Genomic DNA, 24,491 nt, shown 5'->3' with positions numbered 1-24,491 from the left:
TCATATACTTCACAGCCATTCTTTCAACCGCAGACGTGTCAGACGGATCCACATCGAGCGTATGTGCTATCCTCCATTCGCCTCGCTCTCGAATCCGAAAAGTGATCTGGATTTGTTGTGAAGGTAATTCGATTGATGGACGCCCCTATAAAGTTAGTTCGCTGAACAAAGAATATACGTCAACACCTACCCGTTGTCTAGCCGACTGATCGTTCATGAGTGTACGAGGAATCCTACCGTCATTATCTTCATCTGATCGTAACACGCCTCCACCATATTTCTTGGTTGGCTTCAAATTGGTTGGCTTAGGATTTGAGTTCAAACCTCGTTGGCCCACTCGCTGCTCGGGTACCTGTGGTTGATTGACTGGTTTTTGTAACGGGGTATGCCGCTTGTCATCAAGAGGGGGCTTTTTTGCATCCACGCCAGGTTTGAGCAAGGCAGAATGGTCCGCCACATGCCTAAAATATCCCCCCCCAGAAGCCACAGATTTTTGTCGGAATGATTCGTGCATTGCCGATTCCTGGTCGAATTTCTCCTTCTCAAGTCGCCTTGTTTCTAGTTCTTCTTGGTTGCGTTGGTCCTTCTCACGTTGGTCCTTCTCACGTTGGTCCTTCTCACGTTGGTCCTGCTCATGGTCCTGCTCAAGCCGTCGTAGCACCAGGAGTTCGAGTCGCTGTTGTTCCTGCTCGCGTACTTCTTTCTCGCGCTGCTCTTTCTCGCGCTGCTCTTTCTCGCGCTGCTCTTTCTCGCGCTGCTCTTTCTCCTGTTCTTCCTTCTCGCGCTGCTCTTTCTCCTGTTCTTCCTTCTCACGTTGGTCTTTCTCACGTTGGTCCTTCTCACGTTGCTCCTTCTCATGTTGCTCCTTCTCACGTTGCTCCTTCTCACGTTGGTCCCTCTCACGTTGCTCCTTCTCACGTTGCTCCTGCTCGAGCCGCTGTTGTTCTAGTCTCTCTAACCTCTCTATTTCGACTCGCTGCTGTTCTAGCTGTTCATGACGTTGTCCACCGGTTTCATGGAGTTCTGGCTGTGTCGTTCTGGATATTTGCCAATCTGTACACTCCACATCATTACTTTGCGACAACTCGGAAGTGGAAATGATGGTTTGACTGGATGAAGGATAGCCTCGTAGCAGGTAATCAGGGATGTTTTCCAACGCGAGGTCCGAAATTTTGCCGAAGAAAGCTTGATAGACAGATCGACGGACGAAAAATGAGGTAATCTCCTGTCCTACCTCGCTGCCCTCGTCGTGAAGATAAGGCAAGAAAAGGAACCTGCTGTCCTGTTCCTGAGCATCCTCATCGGGGAAGCCACACCGATTTCCTGCTGCGTCAGGATCTCCAGAAACCAAGACTGGACTGAGGGGTCCGACAGGAAGCGGTGTGGCAGTCATGAATAACTCCACGATTCGCCCGACATAGTCCTCCAGATGAGCTTCGTTATAGCGGTAGCGATCAGGTTTGCGAGCCTTCAGCAGGGCGTTGCGTGCAATCTGCCAATCTGACGATTGCCGGCTCAATTCTTGGATCTCCTTGGATTCAAATCCTAGTCGTTGAGCAAGGACAACGAAATCTGATAAAATTGCCTCATCTGCTTTCTCTGGCCCAGCTTTAGCCAACAAATCTTTTCCCTTCTTACTCGCGTCGATAGGTATCGCTTTGTAATGACGCATTGCGAAGAGCCACAGTTGTCGATAGCATAGGTCAAACCGGTTGCCCATTGTTCCTGCTTTGACTGAAAAGGTTGACTCGGCTACTTCGATAATGCTCTGTTCCTCTGCAACCTCGCTGTATGCGAACTTTCGCTGGAAAGCAGTACGCAGCGTGTCTCTACGTGACACATGTACCAACTGTTTCAAACAATTTGCAGGAGCACTGAGGTACTTGAGGTCCTCAAAGAATGTGAAGAGGGAAGGGATCAGACCATCGATGGAACGCAAATCGAGCCAGATCTCTTCACGCTCTTCTCTGCTGAAAGCACCAAAGATTTGACCACTGAGCATCTGCCCGTAGAGAAGCAGGGACTCTCGCCGGGAGTATCGCGGAGCTCGAAGCTCGAGTGCTTTCACAGTGTCTTGATCGACCTTTTGCAGAGCTGCTTTATCACCACGCAAGAGTCGATGCCACACCTCTCGAACATGTTCGAGATAGTGGAGAACTTCCTGATCACGACGTGAGCCAGATTCGGCTGCACCGACAAGGAACCTACTTCGTCGCACTTCATGCCTATCATCTTGTGGAGAGTACTGATCCTCATGCCATCCCAGAGCCCGGGAATATCAAGCAGATTATCAAACGCAGCGGTCAGCTCTCCGTCCCCGTGATTAAACAATTGTTGTAAACTTCGCCGTCCGTGGGAGGAGAGGCGCGCCTTCCACCGCTTCTTGAAACAGACATTGCCTTCTCGCTCGTATTGCCGAATTTTGCGGTAGATTTCTCCGTCGGAGGGTTTGCTTTGGTTGGAATATTCTTCCACCAAAGTTGCCCTGAGTTCAGGGTTAGTGTCTAGCACACGAGAGACATCAGCGCACGTCCTGCCGATCAAACGTGGTCATACCGGTGAGATAAAGGTCGACCGTCCACCACGCATCCGTCGGAGGCAGCGTTTCTCGGGCGGCTTGAATGCGGTGTCCGCCATGAAGGCAGGTCAACTTGTAATTTCGGGGAAACTTCAGCATCGGAAAATTACCATCCGGATTGCTCAGCAACGTTTCTGCTAGGATCTTGGAGTCTTGAACGGCGCTATCGAGGTCTTTCTCACTTAGGACAGCGGGAATGTGATTTCGAGGTTCTAGCCTCTGAATGTTTTCCGTGCGGAACACCTGTTTCAGTCTCTCAACATTTTTTGGACTCAGCTCTCTGGCCTCTCCCCACTCAAAATGAAGATGGTCAAGCCTGACACGTGCCGTGCCTCGGTATTTGACACTTCTTTCCAGGTGCAGCCTCCTTTCGCGTTCGGACGATTGTGCTCGACGCATTCTCAGGTGGTTGATCTTGGCGATATCAAATGATCACAATGTCCTGGGACGACGGAATGAAGGTTCTTAAAGCTCTGTGAGAGGAGAGATGGGGCGCCCCCAAAGTCTTATGGCTTCCTGATTGGCGGCATTAATTCCAGTGGAGGGTTCTTAAAATAGTATAACTAGCAGGCGCAATCTTCATGAACCGGTCTTGCTCGCTTGATTTCTCTTTCGCTGCCTAGATCTACCTCGACTTCTTTTGTTGCCTAAGACCTCACGACGATGGATCCATCTAACCACCGCCACACACAAATTGATATGCACAGGTTTGCAAAGGTTAAAACCAGCCCTTCCTCCGACAGTTCCAAACTGCCCAATTGGAACAGTCCCAGCCAAACCACACTGAAGCGGACTCTAGATAAGAAAAGACCCCATCCACCAGATGAGGATGCACCGAAACCCTTTCCCAAGACAAGCAAAGTGAGTTCAAAGACCGACGAACCTAGAGTGATAGGCGCTGTTAAGCTCCGAACGGCGTGGGAATCGCCCTGGGAGCAATATGAGAAAGTCTATGATCTTGAACTCGCCGGCGCGGTTGAAGTAGCCGTTCGGAAGAAGGCTCCAGTTCACCTCGTCCATGTGAGAAGATTCTCCAATGCCGAGTCGGAGAAAGTACTCCATCGGTTCCGACAGCTTCTGCACCCGAACATCGTCGTCGCCTTGGACGTTTTCATAAACAACGATGGGCTCTACGTTGTGCTTGAGCATATGTCCATCGCCCTTGAACGGATCGTCACTTCCCCTGCTTATCCAACTGAACAACAGCTTGCCGCCATTCTGGGCCAGGTGAGTGGCGTCCATCTAGCTGACTGCATTTCCTCACTACCATAGCTGCTGAACGCCATGGCTTATCTGGCGGAGAAAGGATTCGCGCACGGATGTCTTTCTTGCTCGAATATCCTCCTGAACGTGGATGGAACTCTCAAGATTGGTGAGACTTGCCCCCATGGCGCCTCTGTCGGAAGCTGATCCCATGTGCCAGCAAACCAGGAGTGCTGTCACTCCGTAGTAGGGTCCGATGGAGCCAAATGGGATCTCAGAGATCTATCTTCTATCACAATGGAATTGATGCAAAAGTATGTAAGAGAGGATGGGCCTATTGCCATCGACAACGTAGACCGTTGGGATTCTGCTTCGGACGCCGTTCGGTTTCTGACGGCTACGACGTCTGCAAAGTCCGTGTTTGAATTGCTCAAGGTACGACCGCTCATCTCTATTCACGCTCAAGGCTAACCTACATAGCATCCGCTCCTCACTCAGCCATGGAAGAAGGAATCCCTTATGGGATTGGTATCGCTAGCTCAGATCTGTGTGCGTGGACGCTATAAATATATGGCTTAATCTGACATGGGATTACCCTGGAATTCCACGAAAGATCACAACTCTAAAAGTTGTCGTTTGGCCTGAGACTTGGCTCGAGCTTGGAGGCCGTAGTTCTAATCATAAGGGATTACAGTATTCCAGTCAGTTACAAGGAGAATATCGAGGCCTTAGATTGGCAGGAAATCTTGGGAGTGGGTGTGGTTGCTCTTAAAGTATTCATCTACCGTAAACCAGCCATACTTCTTACGTAGTTTGCTTACAAACAGGCCCCGTACGAGACATCCTATGGGCCATACGTTGTAGGACATCGAGCCTGAGACAGCTGCTGGCCCCATGATGTCCCAACTCCGCGGTCCCATGGCCCTCTTTGGCCCAGGACGAGCGGGTTGGGACGCATCTGGCTCGAGGACATTTGGTGCAGCCCACTCCCCATGCCAGGGCGGAACCAGTCACAGGAACGATGTTCTATCTCATCATCGGTCCCAGACATAGGCTAAGATTACTTAACGTAATGTTAGTCTCCATGCACGGTGAGTCCTATCCGGAAGACTAGATTTTACAACACAAATCGGTAATATAGCCATGAAGTTTTGTTATTTTAGTGATCTATATCAACTGCACTACAATTCGTGATGATGGTTTCATAAAGTGAGAAAGAGGCATCATTCCCCCGAAATGTGAGCTAGAACTGAGGCTCATCCGCAGGGAAGCAGGTCGGCACGCTTAAGTAGTCCCTCTCCTGCAGATATGCTTGACACTGTGTGAAACCATCGGGGTGGAATAATTAGAACCCTGCCACAAGACACTTCGGTGTCATCTGAAACATGGACTGATCAGCTATTCTAGCCATCGATACATTTATTTGGCGTGTGGTGCTTGCAGAGAGCATTCCATACGATTCGAAGTGTCTAGGTCTATAGATTTTTACTGGTCCGTTTGCATTTCATCCCGGTGAGTCATCCCCTCAAGATGATCGTTTAGCAAACGCCATGCTGATTTCGCTTTGTTGGTACGATGTACAAGTATGCTTGAATCATCCAAACCGATCATCGGGTTGGAGCTCTCAGGTGATACCACAAGAGAGGACTCATGACTTGGCTCGGGACGTCGCTTGCGCTTTGGTCCTTCCTTAGGCATTGCATAATCCTCCATGAGATGTAGTGTGATGCAGTCAAGACGTTGAGACATCATTATGTCCCAAGTGTGTTCGGGGCTCATCGAATGGTGTCGAGAATCGTAGGGGATTAATCCATCTCTCTTGCACTTCTCGAGGATATCCTGTAGCTCAGAACGATTTAGGTATACCTGACGCTCATCACCGGAAGGGTCTATCTTAAACCCAATTTTTCTGACCTGCCCTCCCATGCTTGCTGATTGATGCTGGTCCTTGGGTAGCTCAAGCTGTGATTGGAACGAGAATACCTCCGCCCTACTCTTCTCCAACGCTGTAGATGCCTCAGCTTCCTTCAGTTCAGCTTCTTGACGCATTTTGCCTTCATTGTCTGTCCTGGACTGAGAGACGGTCAATTCTTGTTGTAAGTGGGCTATCTCTCCACGCAAACCCACGATCGTTGATGCCTCCGATTTACGGCTTTCAGATGACTCGTGCTCTTTCTTCTTTAAAGCAGTGAGCTCCTTGCGTAATTTGCTTGTTGCTTCTCGAGATTTGGCATTCTGAACGTCGGATTCTTTTCGCTTGCCTTCAAGCAGCACGATATTGGCCCTTAATGCGCGAATTCCTTCTACAATCTGAACCTTTGCAGTGTTCCCTTGTTGTAGAACGTCTTGAAGTTGCCTCAGACCGTCATCAGCGGCGACGTTCCCTGCCGCAGTAACCTGGGAGACGATCAAGCCGAGCTGTTCGTGATTAGCGGCATGGTTGTCCGTCCTAGTCATTGCGAGTACACCCTCGGGACTGAAGTCTTGTTCACTGCATGTGGAGTTGTTGTCGGCCAGTGTTTGTATTTGGGTGTCAAGAGGTGATGCTGTTGTCGATACCATAGTGAGGTCGGTAACGACATCCGTTTCCTCGTCCGATATAGCCATCTGAGGTGCTTCTATGAGATCACGCCCTATCTCGCCAAAATGTTCTACCATTTGTGCAATGGCTGTGCCCACGGTCAGTACCGATTGCAATTTAGCTTCAAGGCCAGCCTTTTCCGCTTCGATTTTGTCTAACCTTTGTTGCAAGTTTTGGAGATTTATTTGGTAAGACTGGCTTCTCGACCGAGATTCATCCTCCAGCTGTGTTCTAGCCCGAAGACTCTCGTTCAATGTGGTGTCCATCCCGCTCAGCCGTGCTTTCAATGCATCAACTTCGTGTCTTTGGTGTGTCTCCTGTCCCAAGAGACGACCCTGGAGCTCTTCAACTTGTCTGGCTTTGTCGTTGTCTCCTCTCAGTGTTATCTCCTGACTCTGGCGCAGGGCAAGTTCCTTCCGAGAACATTCCTGCTCAGTGCGATCGAGCTCCAGCTTGTATCGCTGGCACTCGGCATCATGGACCAATTTGTCACGATCTAGCTGTGAAGATAAATCTTTGATCTTACTTTCAGCTTGCAGCAACTTCTCATCGACGGTAGAGTGTTGCTGAACGCGCTCTTGAAGCACGGCTGTCAATTTCTGTGCCTCTTCGCGTATGACAGTTTCATTCCTCATGACTTCGTGTAGACTTTCCAACTCGACTCGAAGCTGATTTATCTCAGCCCGCAACTGAGCCTCCTCGTCTTGTGCTAGCCTCTCCTCAGATCCAACATCGATCTCTGAACTGATGGAAGCTGTGGAATCCATATCCAAGTCTACCGGGTCACGTATCGAAGAGTCACTGACGTTCTCCGGGTATGCTAGAGGCTTCTGATCGCCAAACAGATCACCAAAAAATGCCTTCAGAACGGCGAATCTGACAAAAAGAGGAGATATGCCCTCACCAGACTCCCCTTGGTAGGCCCAAAAATTGGGGAAAAAAGTATGATCTTGGTTGTAATTGTGGGCGAACTCAAACGTCCGTCCGCATCTTCTGTCCAGCCCTTCGCCTTCTCCTTTCAATACCCACTTGAGTGATGAATGGGAATATTCCTGTTCATGAGCTGTGAAAAATTTCTGAACAATATCCAACTTATGCTGCTGAAACTCGACTTCATCGTAGAAAAATCGAGGGGGTTTTCGCGCCAGGAGCAACATGGTTGTGGCAATTTCCTCATCAACGTCTTTTTGCTTGAGCTCGAGAATTTTCTCACTTTCAAATCCTAGATGATAGGCAAGTTGAGCAAAAGACGCCCATATTGCCGCATCCGGTTCCTTTGGTAAGGGCTTGGATTTTCCTGGCTCTTTCAGTGGACATTCCCGAATGAGATTAGGAAATTCACGGCTGGCAAAGCAAACTAACTGTGCAATTCCCCAGTTAAACTGTTGCGTTGTGGTACCTTTATATTGACATCTTGTGTGGTCAGAAGTTTGGACGTCGACAATGTCCTCTGTGCGATCGACAGGGCTGAAAGCATGCCTCAACGTTGCCCTTAGTGTTGTTTTCAACGAGCCACTGCACAAACGTCTGATGGCTTTAGCTATAGGACTGAGGAATTTTCGGTCCTGGGCGGCGGAATGGAGAGAGGGGATAAGGGTAGAAATCTTAAGGATTCGATTCCAAACGAAACGTCGTTGATCTGGGTCTCGAATAAAAGGAAACAATCTGCCGTTCTCCATAAGCGGATTTAAATGTTTGAAATCTTGCAGGCATCGTCCTGGCACTCGGAGTTGCATTTCTTCAACAGAGAAACGGTCGATTTGTAATATGAGGTCTTCATTCCCATCGAACATCTCCGACCAAGTCGTCACAATATGTCGGAAATAGTGTACAAACTCCTACCAGCGCGTTAGTGACACGTCCATCGCCCGGCATTGGGGACGTAGCTCACCTCGTCGCATCCCATGCTAACTATGTCATGACACATAGAGAGTGTAAGTCCAAACCGCTGACCAGGCATTTTGAGGACTTCTTCGAGTGACGCACGCAGCATATCATGTTTGAGGAACTGGGTCAACCTGGTCTGCTTGTTAGCGGAGAGTCGGGCGCGCCAACGTCCTTCAGCGTAGACATCCCCCTGTTTGTGGTATTTTCGTACATTGGAATAGATCTCTAGATCTGAGTATTGTCTTTGATTTGAATACTGGTCTGTTAGCACGTCCCGAAGGTCGTTACTTGTATCTGAAACGTGTTAGCCCTTTCATCTAGAAAATAGTCAGCGGACCATACCTTCGAGATATAGATCGACCGCCCAAATGCGACATCCGGGCTCTAAAAAGTGTTCAGCCGCTTTCACTCGAGAATAACCTGTCAAGCATTGTAGCCGGCACGAAGGTGGAAGTTTTAGGACTGGGGGACTGCCACCCGGGTTCTCCAAAAAGACGTCTTGAGTTTTCTCCGACAATCGAAGAGCTTGTTCTAAGACCACTTGACTAATAATTGCCACAATACGATTTTCTGGCTCGAGAGGTAAGCAACCTTCAGTGCGGAATATATCCTTGAGTCGCTCTACGTTGCTTTTGGGAACCCCCTTGTGTCTCTTCGTGCTGATCCTGGGCTCAGCTGAGGGCTGGAGGTCAAATTTCAAATGCTCAATGTCAATCCGTGCGGTGCCGCGGAAGCTCGTGCTTCGATCCTCACATAGTAGAATCTGTCGTTCGTCAATCAAGTTCTGAAGCATCTTGCTCGTTTAGACGGCTTCGATATGGTGATTCCTGTGTGACGATCAAGAGGTCATGTTGTTGAAGTAGGCTCACTAACGAGCCTGAAGCATCGGTCGGCGCTGGGTTCTGGTGGCGCGGAAGTTATTTTCGGTGCGGAAGTTATTTTCAGCACACGGCCAAGTTTAAAAATAAACGTGTGATACCTTCAGCCCCTCTATTCGCTGGAGTCATTATTTTCGGTATTGTTGATTACCGATCTAGCTACGCTGCCTGGTCGAGAAGTGGTCGTCGAGAACGAATAGCGCATAGAGTCTTCGCCGACCGAACTTCTGTAGATTTGAGGAGCCAACTGGAGAGCGCTATTGTGAAGTAAGGAACAAAAACCCAAAATAATTGTGAAAGTACAAGCCACGACTAATTGCGGTCATATCCTCTTCCAACGTGAGCATACAATACAATAGTTTGACACATGATGCCTAGATGGAAAGATACACTAGGAGGGCTTTTGTGACAAGCAATGCCGTAACGCACTGTAGGGGATCGGAGGGACCAAGAGAACATCAAAGTGGGCGTAATTCGCAGATAGGCCTCCTCATCATACCAAATTTCCACCCATAATGGAAAGATAACGAACTGACCGAAGTGACCTGCTTGACCACTGATGCGCAATTGTGGAACAGGACCTATGGGTGGGAATCGCCGATCCAATTGCTTGTGACCAGTGGTAGTCCGACCGTACCACGTTGAGTTCCGAAATGAGTTCCAGCAGTATTATGATTGGAGAACCATGAATCTAGCCCACCGTACCAGTGAGCATTCAAGGGTAAGCCTGAAACAATTTTCTTCGTACTAGAAGAGGTCACTTTCCTCCGTACATACGTAAGGATATGTGGACGAATCCCCCCAATCCCTTCATTTCCCGAATCATTCGAACCGTATTGCTTTCCTACACGCACATGAAGTCTCCAAGTCCGAAAGATCATATTGCTTGCCAAAGCTTTCAACGTTTCGTAATCGAAGCCCTCGGAGTTCGACATGAGAGAACTTGCACTTGCCTTGCTCGGGCCCGTGACATGATATGTCAGTGGTATCCAACTCTGGCTCCTCAGATTACCGCGTTCTACGCCCAAGGCATAGAATTTCGGCAAGCTCTCTTGAATTCCTTCCAGAACTCCGAAAGCTTATACGATCGAATAAGATGGTTCGACGAAGAGGAAAATGCAAGACTCAAGAGCAGTCGCGCGCTTTTCTCCCCACTCGACCCGATAACAATGACGGTCGATACAAACGACTCAATGTTAACAAGTGCAGTCCAAGAACAAGATTTGAATCCGGCGCCTTCGCGAGAAGCTAGTTCAGGAACCTGCATCTCCTCCCAACACTTCAAAGCTATTGACGACCAAAATTCGAAGATTCACCTCCAGGAAAGACGAGCATCGAAAGGTGGGAGGCTTCATCGAACCGGTCTACCACAGCTAACTATGTACACAAATCTTCCCTACACGGACGGTGGAAAACAGGGAATGAACCAGAAACCAGGACCTCAGCGTACTGATAGCTACGACCGGAGAAGACTCGTGCAGTTCATCGAGAACAGCTCCAATCCACAGGATGATAGGTCTCCTACTATCGATTTTGAGTTTCCTTCCCAAGAAGCACAAGCAGGAAGGCAGCAAATAACGCTACCCGAAAAACTTTCAGACAGTGCCATACGCCGGGAGAAGGGAAGAACGAGAACAACAGATGATAGTGATAAGGTGGGCATTCAGAGTAAAGAGCAAGGGCAAGGACTTAGAAAGCCGACTGGAAGGTATGAGTTGAAAGGTCAAGTGAACGAGGAGAAAAGAGCAAAAACTGAAGCAGATGAAGAAGAATTAGGCGGCAGTTACGAAGATGACAACGAGACCGTTAGCGCGGGTCTGGACCTAGAGCGAGAAAAAGAGTTGAAGAGATCTGGCACAACAGCAATTGGTGAATCCATTGACCTAGATGGACATTCAAGCAACTATCAATCCAATAAGCGAGCTCATCAAGATACTGTTACTGAGAGCCCTCTGTTGAACCGGTCTAAACTGACAGTCAACGTAGACATGGAGTCTTCAACGTCAAATACTACCACTACAAGCACGGAAATCTCCCAATCTAGTGAGTCCTGTTGGCGCAACGATGACATGAAAAGAAAAGCCGAGACCGGCCGCTCCCCGGAAGTTAGCGCTCATAAGGTGTGGAAGCGTCCCTCTGCGAAATATAATTCTGGACTTCGACGCAGCCAAAGGGGACAAGACAGGCCCCTTCGTAGTACGGACGATCTCAAGCAATCCGCACGGGAAGGGCTCCGCTACAAAGGCTGCAGATGCCCTGTCCACCAGGGGATGTACGAAGACTGGCCAGCATACGATGCCGAGCTGACCATCGCACCATGCATGAAGACATCCGTGTACTGTGGCAACATTTTTCGATCGGCGTCCGAACTACGCAGGCACCTGAGAGGACACAGATATGCTAGAAAGAATCTAAGGGTACATCTGGAAGATCCGGGCAAACTGAATTCGACTACTCCAAGCTGGACCCCTCGGCTTAAGATTATCGAACCCAATCCATCTCAAAGAGAGTGTCCAGACCAACCATCCAAACCCCGCACGACCAGGAGACAGGCTAATAAAGCGAACGCCAAAATGGCACCATGTCCATGGTGAAATGCCAAGAACTCTACACCTTACAATAAGGGGTTTCAATATTGCAGAGACGTGGTCCTCGCATGCCTGTTCCAGACCGGGTGTGAGTACGGGGGCTATCTCAGTATGAATGGGGGAGGTCATGCTAACCAGAAGGGGCTAGATATCTGCAAGCATCAGGAGGGCAACAACCTATAATCTTACTTATAGCTGGAATGCTGAAAAACGGCTTAGTGGAACCGGGGACAGTCTATGAACCAATCAATCAAACACTCAATGGTATCGTGTCGCAGAGGGTAGCGTGCCGCACAGGACAGCCTGGCGCAGACGGTATTATCAAGCATGACGTAGGGTCATCTGAGGTTGAAATGCCGTAGCGTGCCGCACAGGGTAGCGTGACGCAAGTCGCGTGGGGCCAAAAGGTACACTTCAAGGCTGAGAGGCTTAGCGTGCCGCAGGGGTTAGCGTAGCGCGGAGGGTAGCGTGTGGCAACACGTGCCAACAGGATCTCATGGCATTGGAAACAAATGGCGCGGATTCAGCCCGGTAGCTGGCGGTCGGGCACACATCGCCGCAACGCAAATGCTGAGGTAGGCTACGGATTTACGTCTGACTCATGCCGTCTGTCGAATCCCAGGTCGCAGCTAGTCGGCAGAGATGACTAAGATTACAGATTCAGTATTGTACTCACGTGAACACCCCACCTTTATGCCCGGTATCTGCCTGAGAAGGCAGCTCAAGGCATATCCGGTACCCTCAGGGCCTATGTGCAGTTTGGAAGAAATGTTCCCATCAACTTATGATCATTCGCTTGCTAGACCATTCCCCAATCTCTTATGTCATGTGCTCTAGCGACGTCACCAGGCTACCTTGAAATCGATGCTCAATGTTCAAACTCCCGTCGTTGGGCATCATATTACTTCCGTGCTTGAGGACCTCCGAGTTGCTGCACGGCATAGACATATGTCGGAATATCACTAGACAAACCATCATCAACGCGACAGAGTTTTATCATACAGCGTAAATAGGCAAACTTTGAGGGAAGAAATTCAGGGAAGGGAACTATGAAACGGTTTTGGCCACTTGGTTTCTAATTACAGTATTAGGACTCTGGCGAAGAGGAAATTGTAGTAACCGCATGCGACCAGAGCTGGGTCTGAATTATGATGACTCAATATACTGCATTGGTTCAACGAATGTGATGACTCCACTGTTAAGTCTATATCGGCGTGGCACACAATAGGGAACAGGCACACGAGACTGATGGCTAAGATAGACACAGCTTCCGAACCATATGACAACATTGGTATATTTTTAGTATTACGAAAAACCTAAAAATAAACAGAAAAGTCCACGGCTTGCAAGAGCCAATGGTAGCACATTTTTCAAGTATGTTGGGACTTTATCAGATGCTGTACCCTGACCAGGTACTTCACCTTTTGAATTGAGACCTCTTCCGCCTATCATTCTGTTCCTGACTTTACGTTTTGCATTGCAGCATGACCTAATTCGACAACCTCTCAGGTCTTGTTACGTAGAGGTGCGATAGTGGCCAAGAGACAATTTTCAAAAGTATTTCTGGGACCATTGATTCTTTCGCATTATTGTTCTTTTGTGGATAGTCCACTGTACGTTACACCTTCACCCTCGGTCTCCACCATGCGACATAGCAGAGCGTTGGAAGAAGCTGCCAAATCCGAAGAAGAGCGACGACTCAGATATCGAGGTGCGGCCTGCATCTCCCTTGACGCGTTGCAATTCTCTGAAGACGACTTGAAAACACTCGATGCGAAGAATGTAGAGCGTCTCGTCGAGGTTTTTCGCCGCGAAAGTTGTCAACGGCAGCCAATTAAGAACCACGTTTTGGTCCTCATCACGGAATCTTGCCTCGACCTCGCGTTGGAGACATCTGGAATCTCAGCCTCCTCCCTACTCACATGTAAGCCTGGCCACTATCCTCACCTCCGATTGCCCTCAGACACTCGGCTCGTGTGCCTCAACGGCAAACACCGGATTCAAGCTGGTCGGTAATTTCTCCCGGCCCGAGACAAGTGGTGGGTAGTAGACCTTTACCTGGAGGGTAAGTGAGACTGTCAAAACACATAAGCTCCTCGAATGCTCACATTTTTAGACGTTTCTTCGACGACTCGCCAAGATCTTATCGAGGAATATTCGAACGAGAAGATTCCTTCCGATGGTGAGGCTTATCGCAAGATCCGCCAATACCATTTTGAGCGCAACTTCCGGTTAGAAGCACGGTGGTGGGCTCGACTACGAGGCTGCCGGGAGCGAAATCTCAAGGCTCTTCTTAAACATGCCGAGATCACGGCTGCATTCGATACGCTGCTCCACGTCCCTGGCTTGTGGGCGGGAATGCAATTGTCCACAATTCATAAAATCTTAGCATTGAACTCTGACGATGTAAGTCGTCCAGAGAATGCACTTGGCTTCATGTTAACTGGCGGTAGGAGATTCTCAATCATCTCGAGCACATCTGGCGATTCTGGCACAACTTAATGGATGGGGACCTCATTGCCCTGCAAAAAGTGGATGAAGGTACGGTGAAGTTCCTGGAGCTCCGGGCACCGGGCGCATCTACGTCGGATGCGGATGAAATCCAACACCAACTCGAATGCGGAAAAATCTTTGGTGCCTTCAGTAGCCAGGAGCGGGCGTGCTTCTTCCACCATCTAAGTCAATACCACTCACTGATTCCTTCTTTGCACACCTTCTTCCGCAATTTTACATACTGGGAAGCATGTGTACAAAGTGTCAAACATTTAACGACTTGGACTCGTCGTGAGACTGTGATGTCGGCCTTTGAAAGGTGTTATACAGGCGCCAATCAGCACGACGATAAAGTGTTGATACAAGTGGATGAGTCAAATTTTGCGGTAACTTCGGGAAATTCGAACGACCGGATTGAGCTCGGCTATCGTCAAATAATGGCCTTTGCGATGAGACACCTGCTCGAGCTGCCGTGAAGGGCCTCGAATGATTATGCCACAGTCAGACCGCGATTAAATGCAAGCAAGGGACTACTCTATCGATTTGCTCGTTTGGCATTTCGTCTCGGATTCGAATCTCCCGAAATTCATGCCCTACTCATTGATAAGGATGATAGCGAAGGATACCAAGCACCAGTTACATTTACTTCGAACGCACCTCTAATGGTAACTTCAGGGTCGGGTGTAAAGCTTCGACGAAGATGTGGCTTGCCCCTTCTGGATACATTTCGGAAGGATCGCGAGTTCTTGTTTCTTCATTATCTCTAGGATGTTCAAACTGACCGAGACGAGGGCATCACCTCCTACTTCGTACTCAAGGCCACATATTTCGCCTTTCTAGGTCAATCAAAAAGTGAGATAGATCTGTCACCTCGGGGACTGCGTGCCTTGGACTCAACCGACATCGGTAATTCTAGTCCCGTGGAAGTGACGGAGGGAGAAGGACAAGAACAGGATGACTGGTGGGAGCAGGATATGGAACAAGTTGCACTCGTGCAGGTTGCAGGACAAGCATTTGACCAACCCAGGCTTGACCAAGCGGCACGAGAAGATGCTATGCACCAAGCATATGATCAAGCCGCGAATGACCAACTAGCACGAGAGCTTGAAGAAGCGGCCGGAGAACAAGCTACTTAACAAGCTACCTAAGAAGTATATGGCCAGTAACGAAGTTATGGGACTATCTGAAATGGGTCAGTACATAGTATAATCATCATAGCTCTCAAGAAAGACAACTGAAATGATTTTATCTAAGTTTCCGAACGAATGTCGAATATTCAGGATGATGCAGAAGAGCCGAATACCTGAGGATCCTCATTATCCTTCTCATGTCTCTTGACGTGATCTGGATCTTGCGGTTCATCCTGCTCCTCATCACGTTTCCGTTTACCTAGCACTAAGGAAGAAGAGCGAGCAGTCGTAGGAGCGCTCAAATCGTCTTGCTCAGGACTTGATTTCGGACAACGCTGTGTTTCCTCAACACAAGTTTCCATCGTCGTGCCACAACACCAGCATGAGACCTCCTTGACTGTCGGGGGCCACGTAAGCGACGTTGGCACGCGAGGTGCTTTTCCTCCGATGCTGCGCCTTACACGTGGGATCCAAAACCATTCGACGGCTTCTTTGATTGTACTCTCGATCCCCAAAACGGGGTCTGCCACCATATTGAGAAGCTCCTCTTTAGAAGTATGCAACCCGTGCTGTTGATCATGTTCCGTAAGTACGGTGGTCAGGACTCCAGAAATCGATTCTTCTATGCCGGTAATATAGAAATCGGTCGTATCCTTGGTTCCATGCGTATTGCCTGTAATGGACCAAAAGGCAGCACGTAGACGGATCAAATTGAGAAATGAGAGGGTCATCGATGGTTCGCGAAGAGTTGACAGGATTGCTTTTGCCAGTGATCTGGCTGCCAGCCTCTTACATCGGGTACAACGATGTGTTCTGTGCCTTGGACGGCGATAGACTTGCGAAACGAAACCATCAAGTAAAAGGTCGGTTTCATTGAGGAGAACACAGGTGCAGCGCTTTTTGACCATGACTTCGGTTCGAAATTTCAGTTGAGAGGAATATCAAGAATGATAAGAACGAGAAATATTTCAATCCTGAGAGAGCTGGGTCTTATAGCAAGATCAATTCCGCTTGGCATATCAGGCCAAGCTGATTGTCGAAGTGTCTCATTTTGGGGAGTCTTTTCGAGCTCGTCCTATTGGCTCTATTTTACAAGGAGTCCCTGTTCATCTTTGTTGTCACTAGAGAACAAGGCAGACTCTCACATATACCAGCCGTCCATGCTTCCCCGAGACGAAAGTGGCCGAGCGCAGCGTATTTCAACAAGACCCGGCTGATGTTGAACAGGGATCCACCGGGCCATGTCTGCCTTGTGCTGGCCTGAAATTATGGTTTGTCACCGGACTTTGTGATCCAGTCCTTACCTTGGCCCAGAATTCAAGTGTTAAAACTACAGCGGAACTTGAAGTTTAAATCTCATGTTTAACACTTCGCCAGAACACAATGCATCCCTGACGGAATGGTCGCATGCGGGAGTACTCTGTAGCTGTATATCAAGGACACCCGAAGACTGAAATGGAGTTATGTTCTTGGTATCATCCTCCGTTGCCGCTTGTAGGTCTTTCAGCGACTCCCACTCGAGGACTACCATACCATTTTTGAACCCCAGCGGAAAGAGGATCCACCGAAGATAGGGTATGTCAAGGTTGGCAACGGAGAGCGCTTGACTAGGCATCATCGACACACTTATCATCAGCTGTGGTTCGCTTGTCGAAGTAGGTGGCTTGCTCGTCAAGGAGAGACAGGGAATGACCAAGCGGCATGCATGAGTAGACTGGTGTCCGGGTACATCTAGAGGACGCAACGCAGGGGCAGCTGACACGGTAACTCGCACAGCCCCTCCAACTTATGCAGGCTTGAGGGTTTAATTGTCACAAAGTCTGTCCTGCGGTCACAATCTGATTCCGCGGTGGAGGCTTGGGAAATACACTGGAGCACGTCGCTGCACACATCGTGCAGTTCCTTCCACCGGGATGCCTGGATTGTATTCTCCCTTCCCAGACGGAAATCACAAGTCTGCCTTGCCATCATATGCCGCGTCACCCACGGAGCAGAGACCATACTGAGTGAAATGAGGCAACCCCCCAGGGCCGTCTCCTGGACCTTCAAACCAATTGAACAGGGGAGTTCCAGGTGCTACATGATAGTCGACGAACGCACTTCGGTGCCCACAGTCCTCCTCTGAACCCTTGGAGGTAGCACCACGCCTCGTCAGAACGAACGATCTGGGGTGGGCTCAGCTTTTCGGTCGGGGAAGCTCTTCTGGAACAGGGACAAAGGCAGTTTGACGGGAGATCAAGATACCTCCCGAGCTCCGGGATGATTTATGTTTATTCAGTTAAGCCTCATTGTTGTATGCCTATACATTTTGTTGCAACATGAGCATTCGTTGTACGGGATGGCTTACTCTCAGCTCATCGTCTTTGGAACACGTCGAAATTTGTCGAAGTTTGTCGGGAGTTTGAAACTCCCCTCCGGTTGCAATATTGCTGGCATCTCAAGACCGTGGGGCATCTAAAACTAACAGAAGGCCAGCAGGCAGAGAAACAGGGGACCCCTTTGAAGGGGCCACTCCGTCCCGTTTTGTATGGTTGCCGGCGCAAATGCGAAAGGCGCCAAAAGTCATGTCCTTTCTCAATACCTTCCGGATCTGGCAATGGAAAATGCCCCACCAAGGAGGTCTAGACATACTTCAAGTTCTTGTTCCTTCTGAAAGGCACGCATAAATAAGGTACGGTCATCTCGATTTTCGGTGTCTGGTTTCGAGGTGTACACATCACACGACTTGCTCTGGAGACCTCCTCTAAAAGATGCCTTACGAAATTTTGCACAAGTGTGTTCCCATTCCAATTCACCTCATACTGCCTGGCTTCTGGAAGCTGATGATCGTATTTAGAGGACTACTTGAACGCAAGGTCTATATCAAGCTTTGCAACACTCTTACGTGTCTTGCCAACACAAATCAAATTCCCGAGTCCAGATGTGAATGGATACAAATCTTGAGAAGGTGCGAAGTGTCTCGAGAAATACACCTACAGGAATATCCTCAGTTGCCAATGCTTTTGAGAAGATGGGTACAAGAATTCAACATCCCAAGACCTGGTACTCCTGCATATGAGAAGTCTCAGTCTGCCATATGCTCTGCCTGCCAGGCACTGGATCGGTTGGAGTATTGCCAGGGTCAATTCCAGAGCTATAAGGACACTTGGAGATTTGCTATTGATGGTTTGGGTTGGAAATATCGGGGCACTGATTTTCGCTGGGAGTATCATAGCGAAGCCATCGATTGGGGTTACAATAAGTCCTCCAGGTTCGAACTTTGGCTATCTCCTAGAAAGAGTCTGACACCACGGGAACTACAAGATGACGAGTATGATTATAGCGACGACGAAATGGATGACGAGATGGATGAGACACGGGAAACGAGACTTTTAAGATCAGACGATGGTTCCGCCGATTACGACTTTGACATATGTTAGTGCTCCAGGGCGACCATCGGAGACTATAATGCATTGGCCTTCCATTTCTATTCTGTGCAATAGCTAGCAAAATTGGGTGTTGTCATCTCTAGGGAATAGGATAGTTTTCCGTACATAGCAGGAAGCTCCAGAAATCAAGCTTGAAGGGTGAGATCTCTGGATTCGTGAACGAGATTGGAAGCTTCAGGCACGGATACATTTGAATCCCTCTATATACATTTATATTGTTTGTCAAAGCTATGGATGGCGAGCAGGATCCGGGGTATAGTAACCCCATGTACCTGTTGCTCATCTCGCAACGAAGAGCCTGTTGCCATTCTGGAGTGTCAACTATTTATCGAAGTCCTACAATAGACTTAAAGAAAAAGGCTAAGAGTGAACCGGATTTTGCTACATGACGAGCTGCTTTACAGTCTTTGCAAAACCCAGTCGGAAATAGAGATGTATATCTGTGACCACGAGTTCCATGCTTGTCACTAATCAGTGCTCCTTAGGAATCTACCGTTGTGACTCTAGTGGACTCGCGCCTGTAGCTATATGCGAATTGAACCTCGTGTTCCCCACGTTAGATCTCTAGTAAACTTGCACCTGAACTGTGTACGGCTCCAAGTCAGCTGAGGGTATCACAATGGCAATCACCAAGAAGTCTACCTCTAGATCGCATGTCTCTGAAGCCCCCTAAATAATCTGGAATGTCGTGCCTCTTGTTCCATTTTCTCGCAAAGAATGACATTCCCCTGGTCCTAGGAGTTGGCAATTCTCACAACCGTCCTCTAGGCACATCAGGACATCATTAGATTCGCTTGATAAGAAGAAGGCTTGTGGTTCGAAGGGAAGCTTTAGACAAGAAGTGCTTTCGCTTCCAGAAATGAACATATCGTTAATGCAGAGATCAGTTTGGTTGGACAAGGATAACACCCAGGCATTGGTATAAGGGACTTGAAGAGCTAGAGCGCCCATTAACGACATAACTGATAGTTTTCTGGCCATGCCCACGATGGAGAACAATACAAGTTGATGGAGTGGTGTTTTTGTACGGGTTCGAGGAGGTGATTGTCAAAATCTATACTTCATACATTTATATAGCGGCCCATGTGACTAGATTCCTAAAAATAGGTTCTACAGGAGCCCGGAAATAGAACAGCTGATCCAAAATGATACTGGGTCTACTGTGCTGTAAGCAATTTGCCGGAATAGATGACAATGCAAGGCAAAAAGTCCGCAGTACTGGTGTCAAATATTCACTTAATGTCGCCAAAGAAGCTTGGCTCTTCAAGATCATTTCGTGTACTTTCAGATGTGTCCGCAATAGAGAATCTCATACTGACCTGCTTGATTGCCCCTAAATTCTTTTCTGCCAAGCTTTCGCCACAATATTCTAGGCTCCAGCTTATCCCCATAGAGCTCATTCTCCCCTTTCATTCAATATTGATAACCACCATCATGCTCTCAAAATTCCTTTTTCTGGTTTTGAACCCGTTCTCCACCCGCGCACTGTGCCGACAGCTCACATTCTTGTTGGCTTTCAACGATTCTCCGATCCATGTTTTGTCGCCAATCATGCTCTCGGGCGTCCAGCAGGCTTTCCACTCGATGTGATATAGCTTAAGGTCGTCATCTTTGCGACTTTGGATGACACGATGCACATGGGCAAGTAGGCTGCCTTGACATTCCGCTTGACAACGCCGTGTGTGTGGTTCAAAAGCCGAAGGATCGTCCTTGTGTTTTTGGAGCATTTTCTCCAATATAACCTCAGCGTCTGGGATCTCGAAGTCGGTCGAAGACATCCATCGATCCTCAGTCCCTAGGAGATACTCACATTCGCCATGGCTATAACAGAATCTCTGCTCATAGGCTATATTCACGTCCCAAAGTCCATCGGAAGGGGACCCAACATCCTCAAGGTTAACGGAAGGGGTCATCAGTACACTCATTGCTGACCCTGGCCTTTCCTCCTCTCCCTGGGAAGCTGTGTGGTCAACATACGCCTCTGCAGTGAGAAGGTTGAACACAGGCAAGGAGGATATCGAATTGTCAGGTACCACTGTGATCGAACCAGGATCGAAGATGAGCGACCCAGAACTGTCGCCACCGACTGCTTCTCGTCAATGACTCTGATCCTACGGTAATATACGGGCGGACATACCTTCATCGTCGGTGTTGAGGGGAAATTGCCCATGTGTATGGTGAGTATCACGACACGATTCTCGACGTCCTTTGGGATAGACATCTTCGAAAGTATTGGACTGTCTAGAAGGCCGTTGTTGCTTCCCGTCTTGGTGCTTCGGGGTTGTCGACAGGAGAAGACGCGATTTTCGAATGCGGTGAGAACGCGATGGTGGAGAATTGGGCGTGATCACAACACGCCGAGAACGTAATGATCTCGCGTTGTTAATTTGGTGAAGGTGATCAGCGTGACGGGTGATAGCCATGACTGAAAGTACAAATGAGAAGGTGGAATATACCGTTGAAGGATTAAGAAGGAGGAAAGGAAGAGAAAAAGCGAACCTGAGGGCAATCGCCCATCTTTATACTCATCAATGCCCCTTGCTAAGTGCACTGCCTCTATCCTCATTCTTCCGTCGACAAGGTTAAGGCATGCATGGATGAAGAGAAGGCCAATCAACTCGAGTCCACGCCCTCTGCGAGTCTTTAGGCCGGCAATTTCTGTCTCACGTTCCAGGTCGGCAACGTCGATGTTTGGTACGGAAAATAACCAAAAGATATGAACCCACGTCGTGGCACCTCGATTCCGTTTAGAGGAAGCTGCCAGAGGCACCATTTATGTCAGCTTTAATCCTGCTTTCTAAATTCTCCTCGGTCTACCACGTTGCCGACTGCCTAAGTCGGCCATAAGGTAAGGAATTCATCTTTCAGCAGAGTCAATGGGATACCTGTTTCAGCATTGATGGGCGCGATCTTAGTGTCAAAATGCCTTTGTCCCACAATACTTCCCCTGAAGGCTTAGAATTCGAAACGACGCCTTGTCAGTACGAACGATCCGGTGAGGGCTCAGCTTTTCGATTGTGGCAAACCCATCAATTGCGTTTTTGGCTTCGTTTTTTGCTTTCTCTCCTCACTTATTTCTTACCCTATCTCTAGTCTTCTCCCGCTCAGTCCACTGCCCTTTTGTCACTTCCACGTCCCTCTTGGCCGCTGCTTGCGGTCCGCTTTGAGAGCTTTAAGAATTACATCAGTTGATGCAGAACGGTCACCAAAGCTCTTGTTACGAGTTGGGTCAGGTCAACGACGTGCGGCCCCGACGTGGTGGTCCATTGGTCGATTGCTTGGGTTTGGTCGTCCATGGTCCACTTCGACAGCTACGTGAATCAGTGCAACCTCGAAAGGGTACGACTTCCACCGATAGCCAGGCCCGTCCCCATCAACTTTGAGGCTAAATTACTCGGCAACAGTAGCAGCAGAAACAGCACTTGATCCCTAGCCATGGTCAAATCTGTCGTGTCAGTGCAAGTTGCTCCACGCGTTGGACATGGCGAGATGTGCGAGCTGTCACATGCCCGATCAACGAGAATTGGTTAGGCCGCAATGACAGAATTGTAAGTCACGACTACTCTTGCCAATCAGCCTGACTAAGTGCCTCTCAGCCTTACTACGTTCGCCCAGAATCTTTAACAGCGGCTCGAAGGCTTTGTCACCGATTGCAAACAGATTGCAAACATCTACATGAGCGTATTCGATCGCTAGCATCAGGTCGGGAAACGGTTGAGCAGACCACCGGCAATTTAACCACAGGAGTATCATATCGAGCAAAGCTCCATCAACATTCGCGGAGGCTTCCAGGCGCTCGGTAATCGTGTACGTGTTACGAGATGACGCTACCAGGTTTCGAACTCGCTCGACGCTGTCGATCGAAACTCCAATGGCATCAGCGATCGTCTGGGAAGTCTGGAGCAAAAACTCGAGAATGTCGTCCACAAAATTGACGACCTGAAAAGTCGTCTCAACGACGTCTGTCCCAACACCAATGACCTTCGAGAGCGAGTAAGGGCTGTGGAGGATCGTCTACTTCTGTGGAACCAAGTCCGCAAAACTTGAGCGAGCGCATTCGAACTCTCGAGCAGTTACGGTGCTGGCAGTAAGTTTGCCTCGACGTGAGTTGCTGCGCCTCCCGTGGTACGGAAGGCTCCGGTGATGATCTGTGCTGCTCTTCGATGGATTCCAATGTCGCTCTCAAATCTCCTGCCAATATATGCCAATATATCGGTAAGTTCCCGTGCGCAGGCTGATCGATACTCCTTTTGGAGAATCTTCCCCGAGGTAAGTTACAGGCGGAAATGGAAGCAACCCCAAAAACCCAGAAAACCAGACCTTTCTAATAACAAACCAGGTCGTCATTCAGGTCACAAAGCCAGAGCCCGAGGAAGATGGTTAAATAGAAGGCAGTGGGGCCCAAAGGGGTAAGGACCTGATCACGTGACAATATGGACAGTAACGAACTGTAGACTGTTGACACAGTCCATAGCAGTCCACAGTCCATGAAGGCATTATATATACACGGACATTGCACTGGATAAGACTACTCATAGTCAACTTCGTTAACAATCCTATACCTAGTTTTAGGAAGGCCTGGACAAGTCTGCCTTTCGTTTATAGTCCTATCTCTGTTGATATCCGTCCTATCAAGGAGCCAACTTGGTCAGACCAGCTCGCAGTTCAGATTATAACGTTAGGGTTGTGCTGCGATTGCTCCAGGACAACATAGGGTCATGGAACGATTCGCTTACGAAACAGTCGCAGGACTTCGAAATCGCTTGGAACAGCTCATCACCGTCCCAAGGAATCCGACTGTTGTTGTACAGGATCATTTGAGCCGCATCAGGGATTACAGTCGCCAATTCAAGCTAGGCTGCTATACCTTGAACAATGCAGAACTTCTGGCAACAGGATTTCATGATCTCATCTGCATACTGACAGCACCGACTAATAAGGCAGACACTCTGCCGTTTGAACCAATGGTAGCTGCGTCACGCACTTTGTGCTATTTGGACGATGCTCTCAAATGGGCCACCCAAGGCCAACGAAGCATACGAAATACTATTGTCCTGGATTCTCAGATTCTTCGCAGTGCACATTTCCGGCAAAGTGAACTTTCTAGAGAAGCGCACCATCGCAACGGACAAGGTTTTCGAGTCATACAAGACATCTGCAACTTGCTCGAACCTAGAGTCGTACTAGTCTGCAATTGTTCTCGATTCGAAACCGACGGTCTGTTGATGGCGGATCTCCTTGTTTCCTCCATTGCTGAAGCTGGCAAAATTGAAACCCACGCATGGCCTTCGGGCACAAAAGTACAGATTGTGAAGAGTTTTCACCCTAAGTTCGTTGCCAAATGCCAACTCTTTGAACAACGAGCGTTGCGAGAACTCCTCTTCAGGCTGATAGTGGCAATGGCGGTGAATCTCCTGTCAGGGAGCGAGGTCCGAGGTCCTGGGATTGCGCAGTTGCGCAAGACTGTATTGGAAGGTACACGAATGGGAGATCAAGGGCCCGGATCGACCTAAAGTTTAGCAATAAACACAGGAGCCCGCAATAGTGGAAAAGCACGGATCACTTACATAAACTTGCTCGGGCGTTGTTCACGTGATGCGAATTATTCCAACGCAATATGGTAACAAATATATTGGCAATATATATGAATTACTAACGCAATACCCATGCTAATTAAGATGTTACAAGCTCCATTCTCACCAAAGAGGAATTAGAAATGTCATTA

General features: G+C 48.7%; 6 protein-coding genes across 6 annotated transcripts; 2 read left to right on the top strand and 4 right to left on the bottom strand.

The window, feature by feature from the left end:
* Nucleotides 1-145: 145 nt before the first annotated feature.
* On the bottom strand, nucleotides 146-2,223 carry LTR84_001271 (uncharacterized protein; the record flags this gene model as incomplete). Its single annotated transcript, XM_064844897.1, is given in 2 exon segments — nucleotides 146-2,204; nucleotides 2,219-2,223. 2 exon segments carry the CDS (start codon nucleotides 2,221-2,223, stop codon nucleotides 146-148), a joined length of 2,064 nt encoding a protein of 687 aa, XP_064712757.1.
* Nucleotides 2,224-3,159: 936 nt separating this feature from the next.
* LTR84_001270 (uncharacterized protein) lies at nucleotides 3,160-3,850 on the top strand (the record flags this gene model as incomplete). Its single annotated transcript, XM_064844896.1, has 2 exons — nucleotides 3,160-3,167; nucleotides 3,286-3,850. 2 exons carry the CDS (start codon nucleotides 3,160-3,162, stop codon nucleotides 3,848-3,850), a joined length of 573 nt encoding a protein of 190 aa, XP_064712756.1.
* A 1,416-nt stretch (nucleotides 3,851-5,266) lies between these two features.
* LTR84_001269 (uncharacterized protein) lies at nucleotides 5,267-9,042 on the bottom strand (the record flags this gene model as incomplete). The annotated part of the gene is made up of 4 exons (XM_064844895.1): nucleotides 5,267-8,200; nucleotides 8,254-8,269; nucleotides 8,309-8,543; nucleotides 8,592-9,042. The coding sequence occupies 4 exons, from the start codon at nucleotides 9,040-9,042 to the stop codon at nucleotides 5,267-5,269; spliced, it is 3,636 nt and encodes a 1,211-aa protein (XP_064712755.1).
* Nucleotides 9,043-10,103: 1,061 nt separating this feature from the next.
* On the top strand, nucleotides 10,104-11,721 carry LTR84_001268 (uncharacterized protein; the record flags this gene model as incomplete). Its single annotated transcript, XM_064844894.1, has 2 exons — nucleotides 10,104-10,112; nucleotides 10,135-11,721. The coding sequence occupies 2 exons, from the start codon at nucleotides 10,104-10,106 to the stop codon at nucleotides 11,719-11,721; spliced, it is 1,596 nt and encodes a 531-aa protein (XP_064712754.1).
* A 3,763-nt stretch (nucleotides 11,722-15,484) lies between these two features.
* LTR84_001267 (uncharacterized protein) lies at nucleotides 15,485-16,069 on the bottom strand (the record flags this gene model as incomplete). Its single annotated transcript, XM_064844893.1, has 1 exon — nucleotides 15,485-16,069. The coding sequence occupies one exon, from the start codon at nucleotides 16,067-16,069 to the stop codon at nucleotides 15,485-15,487; it is 585 nt and encodes a 194-aa protein (XP_064712753.1).
* A 4,106-nt stretch (nucleotides 16,070-20,175) lies between these two features.
* LTR84_001266 (uncharacterized protein) lies at nucleotides 20,176-20,909 on the bottom strand (the record flags this gene model as incomplete). The annotated part of the gene is made up of 2 exons (XM_064844892.1): nucleotides 20,176-20,718; nucleotides 20,904-20,909. 2 exons carry the CDS (start codon nucleotides 20,907-20,909, stop codon nucleotides 20,176-20,178), a joined length of 549 nt encoding a protein of 182 aa, XP_064712752.1.
* Between the last annotated feature and the right edge of the window lie 3,582 nt (nucleotides 20,910-24,491).

Source organism: Exophiala bonariae (assembly GCF_035927105.1).
Source record: "Exophiala bonariae strain CCFEE 5792 chromosome Unknown scaffold_1, whole genome shotgun sequence".
NCBI lineage: Eukaryota > Fungi > Ascomycota > Eurotiomycetes > Chaetothyriales > Herpotrichiellaceae > Exophiala > Exophiala bonariae.
This window is presented reverse-complemented; position numbering and strand designations above follow the sequence as displayed.